The 18,034-nt window shown below is 42.0% G+C and overlaps 1 protein-coding gene across 4 annotated transcripts in view; it reads right to left on the bottom strand.

Moving 5' to 3' along the window:
- NSUN6 (NOP2/Sun RNA methyltransferase 6) overlaps positions 1–18,034 on the bottom strand; it is an 87,258-nt gene that overhangs the window by 30,806 nt on the left and 38,418 nt on the right. For all 4 annotated transcript variants that reach the window (XM_029236409.1, XM_029236408.1, XM_029236407.1 and 1 more), the window contains 3 exons: positions 12,951–13,032; positions 9,869–9,988; positions 4,050–4,194 (listed from right to left, as the gene is read on the bottom strand). In XM_029236409.1, coding sequence (XP_029092242.1) covers positions 4,050–4,194; positions 9,869–9,988; positions 12,951–13,032 — 347 coding nt within the window. The remainder of the gene's footprint in view (positions 1–4,049; positions 4,195–9,868; positions 9,989–12,950; positions 13,033–18,034) is intronic.

The raw sequence follows: 18,034 nt of genomic DNA, 5'->3' as shown, positions 1-18,034 counted from the left end.
TCCGCAACGGGAGAGGCCTGCGTACCGCAAAAAAAAACAAATGTACTCCAATATAAAAGAAAATTAAAAAATAAGTAAATTAATTTTTTAAAAAGTCATCATGAATCAAATAGCATCTTTAATCAATGAACATTCTAGAGAAACTAATGCTAATTACTTCATTAAAATATGCAAGTTTCTTGAATAATTTATGAAACCAAATCGAAATAGAGACAAAGAGAGAGAAATAGAGCAATTTAACTACTGTATTATTTTATTCCAAAACAAGATATGTGCCAGTTTTTCCCTTCTGGCTCTATATCCCCAATTCTTCAAGAAAAATGAAGAATCATAAAACTGAAAGGTTTGTCTCAAATCTCAGCTTTCTGAGCTGTAATATGAAACTAAAACAAATAGGTTAACACTTAAAAGAATTAGAAGAAGAAGAACAAACAAAACCTAAAGTCAGCATTAGGAAGGTATAAATAAAGATCAGAGGAGAAATAAATGAAAGAGAGATTAAAAACAATAGAAAAAAATCAATAAAACCAACAGCTGGTTCTTTGAAAGGGTAATAAACAAGATTGACAAACCTCTGGCCAGGCTCACCAAGAAGAAAGGAGAGAGAACCCAAATAAACTAAATAAGAAATGAAAAAGGAGACATAACAACCAACACTATAGAAATACAAAAAAACATAAGGGAATACTATGAACAATTATATGCCAACAAATTCAACAAGCTAGAAGAAATGGACAACCTTCTAGAAACATTAAGTCCACCAAAACTGAATCAAGAAATAGATAATTTGAACAGACTGATCACTAGAAGTGAAATATCAATAGAATCTGTAATTTTAAAACTGCCTACAAACAAAAGTCCAGGACCAGATGGCTTCATAGGTGAATTCTACCAAACATACAAAGAAGAACCCTTACCGATCCTTCTCCAACTCTTCCAAAAAATTGCAGAGGAGGGAACACTCCCAAAGACATTCTATGAAGCCACCATCACCCTGATATGAAAACCACTAAAAAAGAAAATTACAGGCCAGTATCTTTGATGAATATAGATGCAAAAATTCTCAACAAAATATTACCAAACTGAATCCAACAACACATAAAAAAGATCATACACCACGACCAAGTGGGACTCATCCCAAGTTCGCAAGGATGGTCCAACATATGAAATCAATGTGATACACTACATCAACAACAGAAAAAACAAAAACCACATGATCATTTCAATACATGCAGAAAAAGCATCTAACAAAATTCAACATGCATTCATGATAAAAACTCTTACCAAAGTGGGTACAGAGGGAACATATCTCAACATAATAAAAGCTATTTATGACAAACCCACAGCTAATATAATACTCAACAGTGAAAAGCTGACAGCCTTCCCACTAAAATCTGGAACAAGACAAGGATGCCCACTCTCACCACTTCTGTTCAACATAGTATTGGAAGTCTTAGCCACAGCAATCAGACAAGAAAAAGAAATAAAAGGTATCCAAATTAGAACGGAAGAGATAAAACTGTCATTATACGCAAATGACGTGATTCTATATACAGAAAACCCTAAAAACTCCACACAAAAACTACTAGAACTGATAAACAAATTCAGGAAGTTAGCAGGATAAAAGATTAACATACAGAAACCAGTTGTATTTCTTTACACTAACAACGAAATAGCAGAAAGGGAATGTCAAAACAAACAAACAAAAAACCAATATCTTTCAAAATCACACCCCCCAAAATAAAATACTAAATAAACCTGACCAAGGAGGTGAAAGACTTATACACTGAGAACTATAAAACATTAAAAAAGGAAACTGAAGATGATTCAAACAAATGGAAAGATATCCCATGCTCTCTTGGATGAGATTTAATATTGTTACAATGGCCATACTGGGCTTCCCTGGTAGCGCAGTGGTTGAGAGTCCGCCTGCCGATGCAGGGGACGCGGGTTCATGACCCGGTCCGGGAATATCCCACATGCCACCGAGCGGCTGGGCCTGTGAGCCATGGCCGCTGAGCCTGCGCGTCCGGAGCCTGTGCTCCACAACGGGAGAGGCCACAACAGTGAGAGGCCCGCATACCGCAAAAAAAAAAAAAAAAAAAAAAATGGCCATACTAACCAATCTACAGATTTAATGTGATCCCTATCAAATTACTCATGACATTTTTCACAGAACTAGAACAAATAATCCTAAAACTCATATGGAACCATCAAAGACCCAGAATTGCCAAAGCAATCCTGAAGTAAAAGAACAAAGCAGAAGGCATAACCCTCCCAGACTTCAGACAATACTACAAAGCTACAGTAATCAAAACAACATGGTATTGGCACAAAAAACAGACATATGGATCAATGTAACAGAACAGAGAGCCCAGAAATAAACCCACACAACTACGGTCAATCACACAGCTTTGACACATGAGGCAAGAATATACAATGGGAAAAAGACAGTCTCTTCAGTAAGTGGTGCTGGGAAAGTTAGACAGCCACATGTAAATCAGTGAAGTTAGAACACTCCCTCACATCATACTCAAAAAATAAACTCAAAATGCCTTAAAGACTTAAACATAAGACATGACACCATAAAACTCCTAGAAAAGATCATAGGCAAAACATTCTCTGACATAAGTCATACCAATGTTTTCTTTGGTCAGTCTCCCAAGGTGACAGAAATAAAGACAAAAATAAACAAATGGGACTTAATCAAACTTACAAGCTTTTGCACAGCAAAGGAAACAATCAACAAAACGAAAAGACAACCTACAGAATGGGAGAAAATGTTTGCAAATGATGCAACCAACAAGGGTTTAATTTAAAAAATATACAAACAGCTCAAACAACTCAACAACAAAAAGAAAACAAACAACCCAATCAAAAAATGGGCAGAAGACCTAAATAGACATTTCTCCAAAGAGGAAATACAAATGAACAGTAGGCATATGAAAAGATGTTCAACATTGCTAAACTATTAGAGAAATGCAAATCAAAACTACAATGAGATACCACCTCACACCGGTCAGAATGGCCATCATTAAAACCTCTACAAATAACAAATGCTGGAGAGGATATGGAGAAAAAGGAACCCTCTTACAGTTGGCAGAAATGTAAATTGGTACAGCCACTGTGGAGAACAGTATGGAGATTCCTCAGAAACCTAAAAATAGAGCCACCATATGATCCAGCAATCCCACCCCTGGGCATATATCCAGAGAAAACTCTAATCCAAAGAGATACATGCACCCCTATGTTCCTAGCAGCACTATTCACAATAGCCAACACATGGAAACAACCTAAATGTCCACTGACAGAGGAATGGATAAAGAAGATGTGGTACATATATGCAATGGAATACTATTCAGCCATAGAAAAAGAATGAAACAATGCCATTTGCAGCAACATGGATGCAACTAGAGATTATCATACTAAGTGAAATAAGTCAGAAAGCAAATACCATATAATATCACTTAAATGTGGAATCTAAAATATGACACAAATGAACCTATCTACAAAACAGACTCACGGACATGGAGAACAGACTTGTGGTTGCCAAAGGGGAGGGGCTGGGGGAGGGATGGAGTGGGAAATTGGAGTTAGTAGATGTAAGCTTTTATATAGAATGGATAAACAACATGATCCTACTGTGTAGCACAAAGAACTATATTCAGTATCCTGTGGTAAACCGTAATGGAAAAGAATATTTTTTAAAAATGTATATATATGTATAATTGAATCACTTTGTTGTACAGCAGAAATTAACAGAACACTGTAAATCAACTATACTTCAATAAAAAAATAAAATAAAATAAAATAAAACAAATAGGTTAAGAACAAAGAGTTTGACCAAGTCTTGGAGGTTTGATTCTGTATTAAAAACTTGATATTCAAAGATGAGATGAAAAGCAAAAAGACATCTATTATGGCAAAATACCTTAGATCCATGCCAAGGCCCTATGGATATTTAGGGGCTAGAACATAGGTAGCAAAATCTGACAATCTGTTTGTAAATGCCAATTATAAAAGCCTTGAAAAGATAAAATTTAACTCACCATCTGTGTCCTTAACCATATCAAGCTTAAGGGCCTTTGTTCCATCGAAGCAAAATGCCCTGATGGAATTTAGCCCTAACAATAATGCATTCTGCTTTATTTTTTCTACTTTGTTGGATATTTTATCCAGTGCTATCACTTCTCCCTAAAAAAAAAAAACAAACACATAAAAAAGTGAAAATCCAAAGCAGTCATGAAAGTTATTAATAATGAGAAAAACAGACAACAATTATAGTCTTCCCCACTTTCCTCCTATCCCCAATACTTAAGTCTTACCTTTTAAAGAACACAATCTTGATAGATAATTTTCTTATAATGCCCATCTACTTTTAATCCGCAAAATTCAAAAGCAAAAGCAGTGTTTGCAATCTTCTAAAGAAACTTTAAAATACCCATTTGAGATAAATATTAAAAAATCGCCAATTTGATGTGCCTTGCTCACCTCTGGAAGAGCATCAACTAACATTCTGAGACATTTGCCTTCTGGTCCTCTGAGATACAGATGAATGTTACTTGTAAAATCAATCCTCATCCCAATACTTTCTGAGATACGTACATGTAACAAAATTCATGTGAATTCTGACAACTAAAGACAAAAATAGAAGCCTGTATATCACAGCAAATGTTCTGCACTGGTAGTAGTTCAAAAATAATTTTACATGGGAACACTTCGATTAAGTCAAAGTCAATAAAGAGGCTACAGTTTTGTGAATGAGTTGTGATAGTCACATGGTATTTTAAAACATACTATGAAATGTTCTGCAGAGATGGTGATGTAAACGTTTCAGTGTACTTTTTTTTTGCTTTTGTTCCTCCTTGTTGTGACGTACGCATTGACTGCACAGACTACAATACTGAAGATTTGCTGATTATGTTCTTGAATGTGACACCAGGTTTAGCGGCCGGCATAGTTCCAGTTAATACCTCGACGGACAGGGAACCCATTTCAAGTGAGCTGAACTGGAAAAGTAGGCAAAAACCACCAGAATAAGGTTCCACTGTAACTACAGTGAAGGAGAAACTGCACTGGCCGAAGGCTGCTCTTACAAAAGTACAAGACTGGAAGCCTCACTTATACAAAATTCTGCTTAACTACAAACAAACAAACAAACAAACAAAAATCAACAACAATGACAAATTGAAAGTATTAACAAAATCTGGGATTCAATTCTGGCTCAAATATTTCTGTTCAGGTTCCTGGGTGCTGGCCCGCTGCGAGATTGCCTAAATGGCCCCAATTCTTCAAGTCTCCATGTATCCCCACCCTCTGCCATTGACCTTGCAACACTCGGCTGGTCCGAGTCGGGCTCGGCCACCTGGTTTGCACTGGCTGATGGGATGACAGTAGGAGTGATGCAAGGAGAGATGCGGAACGCTAGCCTTGCTCTGCTTTGTCCTCCGCCACTGCTGACCCTCAGCTACTGCGCTCTGCTCTGCTAGTGCCCTAGTCCCACAGGAGGGCAAGAGATGCAGGGACCAGAGGCAAGACATTCCAGTGGCCTCAGCTGAGCCAACCTGAGCCTAACCCAAGTGAGTGAGCCCATCCAAGGCGATGAGAAACTCCGGCCAACCCACAGGGACCAGGTGCCACAGTCAGGCTGGCGGCCATCGACTGAATCCCAGACTCCGGAGGTGATGCAGTGCCACCGAGGCTGTGTGGTTGTTTTCACACAGCGTTATAAAACCAGCAGAGAATGCACACACCTCTAATATCCAGCCTCTCTTTGGAAAGACTTCTTACTGGAGAGCAGAAAATACCTCTGAGTGAATATACTTTTAAGCAAACACAATAAATATCATACCGTAAGTGAGGGGGATAATTATCACTTCCTCAAAGCATATAATCTTTACATTTGAGCTTTCAGGAAAACTGAAAAATGATTTGCATTAAATACCACAATTCCATAAAATGAACCCTTCTGTTTTGTGTTCATTTTACACACTGGTGGTATTTAATGCATTTTTTCCCTAAAGAGTTTTTTTTTTTTGTTTTTTTTTTTACTGTTACCACCTTAAATTCTTTTTCGACAAAGAGCAGTGTAAGTCAATAGGCAAGTGTATCTCCTCTAATGAACCACGGATATCAATTCCACGATATTTAAACGACAAATACCTTTTTCTATTGGAGATCTTTCTTAGATTGAAGGCTGCTCATTGAGGTTATATTAGTGCTACTGCCAAGTGTCTATGTATATGCGAAGAGCATACAGACAGTGTATGGATTTTCCACACACATACACACACACATTTATAGTGCAGAGATGACAGGTTTAGGCCTTCAGCGTATTTACTGAAAATACAAAATTTTATATTTATATATTTTTATACCCATTTGTGACATTGTGAATGTTTCAGAAATTCTAATAGTGTCAAATATGAATGTGTAAGAAATGACAATTTTCATCAGAAGTCTTCGGTCAATTAAAGTTATCTGCACTAATGAAAGGGAAAAGTTACAATTTCATCCTTGACACAGTACAATTTCCAACTATTTTCTGTGCAAGATTGCTTGTAAATCCCTTGACAGTCCTAAGCATCATCAAATATAGATCAGAAAATGTATCACCAGATAAAAGTCCAACATCTGGCACTTGCGAGAGTGGGAAATACTTTATCTTTTATCAGGCAAATTAGCTGGAGCAGAAAGGCTTTTGCTAAATCAGCCTCATGGAGGTTTCCATGCCAGAAAGTCTTACCTCAGTAGGCAATTGTTTCTTATCTATAAATTAGTACTAGGAAGAAAACCGCTGAGTTTCCTAGGCACATAAGCATTTTTACTGCTGTATAAATCTGAGCTAAATTAGAAAAGTGACAACGGATACACGGCCCTCACTATTCTTGTGTCCTTGCTCTGCTCTTCACCCGGCTGAGATTCTACGGCACGTTACATACACTCCCTTATATACATCCTCAACTCACGTGCGTCTGTTTCTCACACATCCAAGGGACAAAAGCTCAGCTGTGATTAAACCCAGGCCTTCACCAACTTCCTGTCTATCCCCCCCACGCAGCCAAAGAGCACATCACTAGCCCAACTCATCTCACTCTAAATCCATGACTGCTGTACTCACGGGGCCCTGGGACACAACTGAATTCTCATGACACATCCATAGGCCATTCTCACTCCTTATCCTAGGTCGACACTTCCTGTCTTCTCAAACCCCTGACCCCCTGCCTTGCCCTTCCCCCTCCCCATCCCCATTCCCCTCTGAAGACCCGGTTTCCTTTTCAGAGAAAACTGGAACAACAGAAGCCAACTCCCAGTCTCCCACCACGTGTACCAGTCCACCAACACCTCTGCCCATATCCTCCGCCTTACCTCCTACTTCCACGGATAAACCGTCTCACGCCACCATCTAAAGCCACTGTGCATCAAATTCTGTCCCATTTCACCTACCCCAAGATCCTGTTCCAGCCATTTTCCCGTTCCCTCAGGGGTAACCAATTTCCCCTTCTAATCGCTCTTCTCCATCAGCATGCACTGCTACTTCCCTCATCTTAAAAAAAGGACTCCCTGAGTCCACCCTCCAAGCGCTGCCCCATTTCTCTGCCCTCCGGTACAAACGTGCCCTGCCCCCGCAAAGGAGTTGTCCTGATTCACTTTCTTCGCTTCCTCTCATTTTCCATCCAAGCAGGCGTTTCCACTCACCGCCATCACCCACGAGGCGCTGAGTCCACGGGGAGGGGGTTCTCGGGCCTCACCTCACTGGCCCCGCCGGGACGTTTCACCCAGCTGCTCGCTCCGTCCCCTTTCGACCCCTTCCTGGCGCGGCGCCCAGGGCATCATGGGCCTCTGTGGTCCTGCCGCATCGGTGGCCGTTCCTCCTGGTTCCCCGAGCCCCGAGCGTCGGCGCACCGCAGCCCCAAGGCTCGCCTTCCAGCCTCCTCTACTTCTCCCGCCCGCAACAGCCTCACGGCCTCGCATGTTTTATCCACGTGTTGACGACTTCCAGACCTCCATTTCCAGTCCCGACCTCTCTCCTGCACCCTGGACTCAACTACCCCATTGCCTGCTCCACGCCACCTCCTGGCTGTCTAATGGGACCGCATTGCAGTATGACCCAAACTAAATGGCTGATCTCTCCCTGCAAAACGTGCCCCTCCCGACCCGGCTGCTCCATCCTTCCAGGTCCTCTGGCCAAACACCTAAGGAGTCACACTGCACTGGCCTCTCATTTTCACAACCCACGTCCAATCCACCAACAGCTCCTAACAGCCCCAGCTTCGAAACACACCCAGAATCCGACCAACTTCTTACCACCTGCATGACGCCCCTGAACTGCTGTCTCCTAAGCAGTCTCCCTGCTTCCGCCGCTGCCCTCTTGCAGCCTGTCTGCAACGCCGCAGCCAAGGTAAGGAGCACGCAAGCTTACGTCGCTCTTCTGCCCCAAACTTCCAAGGGCGTCCCATCACTGGAGCGGACGTGAAGTCCCGGAAGAGCCTGCGAAGCTGCTCCGCCCATGCCCCGGCCCCCCCTCTCTGATCTCTTCCCCCACCCCCACCCTGCTCCTCACTTAGTCTACGCCACAAAACTACCACGGTCCCCCACCCTGACCCCGGTTTCCCCAGCAAGTCGGGCAGCATCCAGCCTGAGCGTTCGCACTTACGTCTCCTCTCACTGGTACATTCTTCCCACCTGTAAGTCTTCCTTAAATGCCACCTTCCCAGTGGGCTTCTCCCTCGCCACCCACTTCAAACTGCAAACTCACTCTCCCTTCCCCAGTATTCCCAATCCCATACCCCTCCCACAGCTATATATGCCTTATCTTTTACTCACTCATTTGTTTCTCATCTGTGTCCTTTTACTGGAATGTAAGCTCCATGAAGAAGGAAACTGTGGTCACTATGGTTTACTGCTGTACGCCAGTACTTGGCACACAGTAAGAATAAATCAATATTTTTTTAATCAGTCCATCAATTAAAATCTGACTCTAGATCAAGAAAGATACTGTAGGTGAAGCTACTAGCATGTGCAAACATTTTAGGAACCATTTGGTTTTACAGAATTTGAAACAAACGGGAAAGATAGCATCAACTGGCCGTATCCTCCTCAAGCTGAAGAATCTCAGTTGAAGCACAGAGTGGTTACAAGGCCACACAGCTCTGAACACAGATAAAACTAGCGCACGATACAAGAAAACACATCGGCAAATATGCATACATAGGAAAAGCAGTAACATTTGAGCTAAAGTTATCCAAGGACAGACTTCTCTTTTGTGACAATGAAGCAGGCTTTACTAGTTAAGTCAAATCATGCTTTTTATGAACCCCAAGGCAAGAAGAACACAGACACATATAGACGTTCAGTATGTGTGCATGTATTCTGTTGGCCAAAAACATCTTACGGAGAAACCCGAATGAACATTTTGGCCAAGCCAATATATTTATTATCATCTTTATATTTGCATATATATCAACAATATATATTTGGACACTTTAATAACGGGCTGCCAAGTTAACTTTCAGTGGTAGAATTTATTTGAATAGTTTAAAAAGTGTCAAGTCCTGTAATTAAGAACATGAAAAGATCTCTTAAGTGTTTCATTTAGACTTAATCATTTGAGGGAAAAATTCTATTCCATAAATGTATTAGGCAAATCTGGGATTCAAGAAGGTCTTGAGACAGTCTTCACAAATGACAACGGTCTACTGAACTTAATATGTGATGAATAACATCACTGAGCGGCCTTCTCTTTGGTTGAATCGAATCGACCAGATTATGAATGTCTGCACAATGTTCCGTAAGTCACACATACTTCCACCTCCATCACTGAGACAGGCAGTGTATCAAGAGCAGCTCTGCGCGAAGACGGCCTCACCTGATCGTGCATCAGCGCTGCAATGTGTGTTGTTTTGCCTCCGGGGGCCGCACACAAATCTAGAATCTTCTCTCCAGGCTGAGGATCCAGAACATGACTTACTACAGCAGATGGCAAATTCTATAAGGAAAAAAAAAATTAATTTGTTATCAGTGACTCGAGATCATTTTAAGTTTCAGAATCAGAGGACGTAAAGACACGACACATTAAAAACTGAACTCTAATATAAAGACACTAAAACACGTGTGTGGCCACTGAAGATTCAGTGATTCCCCATCTAGAGATGATAGTGATGCTTCATCCCTAACAAAGATAACGTTAATGTAATGGCCAAAGATGACAGAAATTTCCAATCCAACGTAATACGTTAAGAACCTTCTGGTATGCAATCAGTTGAAAGCATGAAATAGTCCCAGTGAAGAGGCTTAATTAAATATTTAAATGACAAAGTTTCCCTAAAACAATTTCATCTACTACCTTTCTCTACAGTATTTCTCAATCCTGGCTGCACGACAAAATCACCTGGTGAGTTCTGTCTTTTGTTGTTTTTAATGTGCAGTCTTCTAGAATAGTTAAATCAGAATTTCTGGCAATAGGGCCAGACATCAGTGTTTTTAAGATCTCCCCAGGTGCTTCTAACGTGCAGCTAGCTGTGCACCCTTGCTACCGCTACAGCCATTCTCAACCTTAGCTGCAAAACCAGAACCACCTGGGAGAGCTTTTCACCATCCTGACCCAGGCCCCACCCCAGCCAGACCAACTAAAGCCCATTCACGTGGTAGAGTCCAGGCAGCAGCATGTATTAAAGCTCTCAGATTACCCAACCTCATCTGGCTTTTAAATCAATTATTTCCAAGAAACCAGGCAATAAAAAGGTCAACTTTGGAGCACCATTTTTGATTCCAGATAACCTAGAATGCAGCTATAATATAACTGAAAACAGCTGTTGTAAATATTTAAGTATTAAACCTTTCACTGTCAATCATTTCAATCGTGAAAGACATCAAAGGCGTTTCTGCAGTTCTGTGGATTGTGGTCAGACAAATCAAAAGTTTCCTTTGTGGTTTTGAAAAACCAAATAATATTGCACATTCGTAATTTTAATGATTGTGTGCGACACTCCAATTAACTTTATAAAGTACATCCTTGTGTAACTTCAACTGCTACATGAGAAATAATCAATTATCACCAGCCCTTTACAACCGCCTCTCCTCAACAAGGAACCCACAATGTGAAGCTCCCACGTTAGCTGTTGCAAACAAGTAACAGTACAGATTTGGGGATAATGGTTTACAGAGAAAGGCAAGGCAAGAGGCATCAAAAAAAAAAAAAACCCCACAAATTTCACCAGGGATTTTCCCAAGTATATAATTCTACCTCTCTGTAAAGTACCTTCAATAATCGCACAGAATGGACAAAGTATTAGTTGCCTAACTCTGGGGCTTACAAGGTATTCAGCCAATCACCCTGTGAACTACCTCATCTTCACAAGAGGTTGCTGAACATCATTCAAGAACTGGTATCAGTGTTCTTCAGTTACAGCCAGTGCAGGCTTGTGATAATATATTCAAGGAGCCCAGCACAACACCACACTTTTTAAAAGGCTGGCAGGACTGCCCTAGTGGCGCAGTGGTTAAGAATCTGCCTGTCAATGTAGGGGACACAGGTTCGAGCCCTGGTCCGGGAAAATCCCACATGCCACGGAGCAGCTAAGCCCGTGCACCACAACTACGGAGCCTGTGCTCTAGAGCCCGAGCTCCTCAACAAGAGAAGCCACCGCAGTGAGAAGCCCGGGCACCGCAACGAACAGTAGCCCCCCGCTTGCCGCAACTAGAGAAAGCCCGCATGCAGCAAGGAAGACCCGACACAGCCAAAGATAAATAATAAACAAAATAAATAAATTTAAAAAAAAAAAAGAAGAGCACTCTTGGGAACTGTTTCTCTAAAAAAAATTTTTTTAATAAAAATTAAATAAAAAATAGAAAGTAATAAAAAAGGCTGGCAGAAACTACTGAAGAAGATTCTACGTAACCGTGTATGACTTTATATTAGGTTATGCATCCTAACGGTTTACATCATCACTAATGTAGAATCAGATGACAAACGTAAATCTGTTTTTCTATTTGTTCACCCCAGAATTAATCTCTGGGTTTATAAAATGACTTTTGGTTACACACTAAGCAGAGTAGAAAGCAAATGTCATCTACGCTTAAGTTAGGGTACAGATGCTACTACCTACCAATTGTGCGACCTTATTCAAGAACCTGATCAGATCTGGCCTTTAGTATCTTCATGTTACATTGCTAATAACAAAATAATAAAAACGCCACCTAACAAGCAGACTGTAACAAATCATATGAGCTAATGTACATGAAAGTACATCATAAACTGGACAATGGAAAACAAATTACTTGTTATATCACAGCAATTGATAACCGTCTGACCAAAATCTGCTAGTAGTAAACCATGTGAATCTCACTCAGACTTACACATGGAACAGTTACATGTATAGCAACTGCGTGCTTTATTTAGGGGTTAATAGTGGAAATGGAAAGCAATCATTACAATAAGCTAAACTAAGTAGTTTTTTTTTTTTTTAACAGCAGTTACAGACATTTTATAATAAGAAAAGTACAACCATATTTATTAAACTTGAGGGTAGGAAAGAGGAAGGAAAGCACATTCAGGAAGAAGTTCTCAAACTAAAGCTCAGAACTGGTGCCTGAAAGAAATGACACAGACCCTGCCGTCTCACACGGCGGAGCCTTTCCTTTCCTAAGGGTGAGCCGGAGTCGCGGCAGCGCCCTGCGCACGCCTTCTCACCCTATGTACTATGCTTATTATCCTACGATAAGCACCGCTGGGCAAATGAAGGGAGAAAAGGTAGTTCATCACTTGAGAAAAAGAGAAAGTGCTTATTACTAAGCTTTTCCTTACTACTTAACCAAAGGTAGATCAGAAAACATAAATACACTGCAAAAAAAAAAGTTAATAGAAGCGAAAAAACAAACCCTTAGATTTCAAATAATTCGCTGAAGTATATTTCAGTGTCACTAAGTATTTTGCTTTTACAAATACTTACTTGTAAAAATAAGTAGCTAGGCAGTACGTTGTCAAATGAGGGGCTCAGATACACTGGGTCTGTCATTCTTACGCCTACACCTCTGAAAAACAGGAAATCTAACATTACTCAGTATAAATTAGACAATCTACACAATCTCCATTTCTAAGAATATACGCAAGTAACAAGTCAAATATAAGATGTTCTGCCTTTTTAAAACCTTTTTTACTCAACACCAAAATACTTAAAAGTGTTCCTGTGAAGTGTTTCTGGATTTTTACCCACAGTAGAGTAGGCCACTGGGAGCACTAAAAAGGATAAAGTCACATAAAATTTTCATTTGAGCACCACTGCATTCCTTTAGAGATCTGCACGGACTAAAAAGTGAAGACCATCTGAGTCTTTATTCACTGATGCATTCTCATCTTTCTGGTAACAGATTTGTGACCGCTGTTTTGAGCCTTTCAATTCAACAAACATTTTGTGATCCCTTCAGTTTGCCAGGCACTATGCTTGGTACTTGTATGAAAAATAAAAACATATGTTAAGAATCATGCTGGTGATAAGCCATGACAAACGTGCCACACTGCTTCCCTCTCATCTCGTTAGAGAGTAACTGCCCAGTACTGACACCATCCACAGGATGACCTCTGCCACCTCTGTCCCCAGCTGTGAGTGGCGGTGGACCTGATTGGAGCAGGAAGGGCCAGGGCCCAGGATGGCCTGGTGGACGGGGATCCACTGAGACAAACCTCGCAGTCAAGAGAGGCTGTCCAAGGGGACAGGAGGTACACAAGCACACTGTTAGAGAAAAGCCAAGCGTGGCCAGCTGCACAGATCACACGAGAGCGCGCGAGAAGACGGGAAAGTCAACGTGCTGTTCAGGGATTAAAGGGGCACGGAAAGAAGAACGGGGCCCGCAGACACAGCACGTAGGTAAGTTCGGAGTTTATGAACTGACCGTGGCAAAGAAGCACCTACACAGACGTGTGTACCCTACGTGATGTAGATAGGCTAATTTTACTCACAACACTTCTGACACCACACGTGTGGGCTTCTCTCTCACCCACCAACTCTCCACCTCTCTGGACACCAAGTGGGCGTCCTACAATTCACTTAACTTCTGACAGACTGCCTGGGGTCATCGTCAGAATCCACAGGTTCAGTCCAACAAGACTGGCCCCGCTCCAGGTGACAGCTGCACCTCCCAGGCTGCGACCTGGCCTTGTGACTGACTGGCTATGAATTTGGAGGCTCCCAGACTCCCTCCTCAGCTTCGACAATTCACCAGGATAACTCACAGAACTCAGGAAAACAATTTACCTGTCTGCCTACCAACCGGAAGCTTTGGGCACATGAAGGTAAATAAAAGGAAAGGCTGTTAAATACAGGAAACAGTCGCATGTAGTAACACTAATATATTTAAAAATAAGTCAACAGTAAACCACTGGAAAAAAAAAATATATATATATATATACACACCCAAGATGGGCATCTTTTGTATTAAGGAAGGAAGCGCTGTAAAATAATTCTGAATTTGTGTTGGCTGTATTGAGTGTACTGCTGAAAAATATTGGGTTCTTGTTTTCTGTTGCTTTTTGTGTGCGCATGCGTGTGTGTGTGTTTCGGTATTTTTTTCTTTAACTGACAAGCCATGTTGAGAGGTCTCGGACCACTGCTTTTCCCCTACGTGAGTCAATACACAGTGCTGCTGTGTGTGTATATTTTGTGTGTGTGTATTTGCTAATTTTTATTATTTCTAGTTTTTCATTAAATAAGTTTGACTTTCTTTTCTGTAAAAAAAAAAAAAACAAAACAACAAAATCAAAAACTGATGACTTCACTTGCGGTCACCAGTTTACTATGAAGGATACAACTGGGGAAACAGCCCAACAGAAGGGATGCGTCGGGCAAGGCGTGAGAGGGGGCATGGATACACCACCCTCCCAGCACCTAGATGTGTTCACCAACCTGGAAGCTGTCCAAGCCCCTCGTTCAGTGGCTTTTAGGGAGGCTTCATCACATGGGCATGACTGATTAAATCAGACTGGCTAGCTCAGTCTCCAGGCCCTCTCTCCTCCCCAGATCACGGGGATCTCTCCACCCTCTGATCACGTGCTTGGCTACTCCGGCCAACAGCCCCATCCTGAAGCTGCCGGGCGGGGGTACAGAAGCACTCTTACCACTCCTGAGATTCCAAGGGCTTTGGAAGCGGTATGCCAGCAACCTGGGACACAGACCAAATTATTTATGTATTTCTTATTATGCCAGAGCAGAGTAAGTTTATGCTGACCCTTAAGAGTGAAATAATTTCTGCAGGCATTTGTGGACCGTCACTGCAGTGGGTCTGACTACCAATGTTAACTCCTTTCTTCTTCCCATGCCTTTTACCCTCACTCATCTGTGCAACACTTGTTATCTTCAAATCTGCACCTTTCATCAGAGTTAAGCCTCGTCCTTGCTCCAGTCAGGATCAAATCAAACCACTTCTTAGTTAAATAGTTCTTGCCCCTGAGCAGAAAAAACGCAAAAGAAACTTACGAAATGTCACTGCCTCACGTTCAAAAGTCAGTCCTTTGTTGAGAGACAACTGGGGCACTTACCTTGATCAACACCTTGCCCCCAGCGCAAGCATCTAGACCCACTACTGAATGCCTTGAATCATCGCTCAAGTGACTCTATCCTGCAGGGCTGCAGTCCTCTGCAAAATACTGAAACGAACACTTATACACCTGCCTTCCTAACCCAGTTCCCACCAGTGCTTCAAGTTCTGGCTCCCCTTGCGCTATCTCCCTCTGACCACGCCTACCAGCACAAGAGTGTCCATCTGTACAGTATTTAATTTAAAGTAACGTGACAAAATAATTTAAGCCAGTTATTGTTCAGGTATGGGCTGACATGTTTCCTTTAAAACTATTTCTGTACCATATATCTCCAGATAATAATGCGAAATGTAACACCTCATAGGATGAGCAATCTGTTAGTAAACTAATCTATCTCTGAGTCTACTAATGGTTCAACTCAGCTGGCATTCCAGAAACCAAAGGGCACAAATTCACTGACTGTACAAATGTACTGTTAAAAGAGTTGGCCCTAAGTTTTAAAATAATATAAATAATAAACAGTGTCTAAATGCCACATTTCTTTGCTGTGGAAGCACACTTTTTCTCACATAGGCAGAGAAAGAAATCATAATGGCCTACCTGAAAGCTGAGTTTAAAAATCAATAGTTTTTTGGTTTCCTAAGAAGATGGAGAAGTAGTAAGACCAGAGCTCACCTTCTCTCATGAAAACATCAAAATCACAACTAACTGCTGAACAACCATCAACAAAAAAGGGCCAGAACCTACCAGTAAAGATATACTACTTCCAAAGACAAAGAAGAAGCCACAGCGAGACAGCAGGAGGGGCACGTTCATGATACAATCAAATCCCATACCCGCTGGGTGGGTGACACAGAAAATGGAAAATAATTATATCACAGAGGTTCTCCCACAGGAGTGAGAGTTCTGAACCCCATGTCAGGCTCCCCAGTCTGGGGGTCTGCATCAAGAGGAGGAGAGGCCAGAGTATTTGGCTTTGAAGGCCAGTGGGGCTTGATCACAGGAACTCCACAGGACTGAGGGAAACAGAAACGCCACTCTTGGAGGGCACGCACAAGGTCTCATGCACACCGGGACCCAAGGGAAAAAGAGGTGACTTCATAGGAGCCTGGGCCAGACCTACCTGCTGGTCTTGGAGGGTCTCCTGGGGAGGGAGGGGGCACCTGTGGCTCACTGTGGGGACAAGGACACTGGTGGCAGAGGTACTGGGGAGCACTCATTGGCATGAGCTGTCCTGGAGGCCACCATTTTGAAGCCAAGACCTGACCCCACCCAACAGCCCTTAGGGTATAGTACTGGGATTCCTCAGGCCAAAAAACAAACAGGGTGGGAATACAGCCACACCCATCTGCAGACAGACCGTTTCAAGTCTTCCTGAGTCCACAGCCACCTCTAAACACAACACTTGACATGCCCTACCCACCAGAGGGACAACCCAGCTCCACCCGCCAGTGGGCAGCCACCAGTCCCTCCCACCAGGAAGCCTGCACAAGCCTCTTAGACCGGCCGCACCCACAAGGTGGCACACACCAAGAGGAACTACAATCCAGCTACAACCCAGCTCCACCCACCAGTGGGCAGCCTATGGGACTGCAAACACAGAGTTACACAAAATGAGACAGCAGACAAATACGTTCCAGACAAAGGAACGAGAAAAAACACCAGAACAACAACTAAGTGAAGTGGAGACAGGAAAAGAATTCATAGTAGTGACAGTAAAGATGATACAAGATCTCGGAAAAAGAATGGTGGCACAGACCAAGAAGATACAAGAAAGGTTTAAGAAAGAGCCAAGAGATTTAAACAACAGAGTTGAACAATGAGGAAGAAGAACGGATAAGTGAGCTGGAAGACAGAATGGTGTAAAGCACCGCCATGGAACAGAAAAAAGAATGTTTCAGAGACCTCTGGGACAACATTAAAAACACCAACATTCACATTACAGGGGCCGCAGAAGGAGAAGAGAGAAAGAAAGGACCTGAGAAAATATTTGAAGAGATAATGCCTGAAACTTTCCCTAACATGGGAAAGAAAACAGTCACCCAAGTCCAGGAAGCGCAGAGTCCCATACAGGATAAACCCAAGGAGGAACACACCGAGACACATATTAATCAAACTGCCAAAAATTAAAGGCAGAGAAAATATTAAAAGTAAAAAGGGAAAACTAACAAATAAAATACAAGGGAATCCCCATAAGGTTATCAGCTGATGTTTCAGGAGAAACTCTGCAGGCCAGAAGGGAGAGGCACAATATATTTAAAGTGATGAAAGGGAAGAACCTGCAACCAAGGGTACTCTTCTCAGCAAGGCTCTCATTCAGATTTGACAATGAAAAGCTACGAGAATTCAGCACCGCCAAACCAGCTTTACAACAAATGCTAAAGGAACTTCTCTAGACGGAACAGAAAAAGCGACAACTAGAAACAAGAAAATTACTAATCGGAAAGCTCACCAGTAAAAGCAAACATAAAGGTAGGAAATCATCCACACATAAATATATCA

This window comes from Monodon monoceros, unplaced genomic scaffold (assembly GCF_005190385.1).
Source record: "Monodon monoceros isolate NGI ecotype Baffin Bay Population unplaced genomic scaffold, NGI_Narwhal_1 Super_Scaffold_21, whole genome shotgun sequence".
Classification (NCBI taxonomy): domain Eukaryota; kingdom Metazoa; phylum Chordata; class Mammalia; order Artiodactyla; family Monodontidae; genus Monodon; species Monodon monoceros.
The sequence above is the reverse complement of the archived record's forward strand: the minus strand, read 5'-3'. Positions and strand labels throughout refer to the sequence as shown.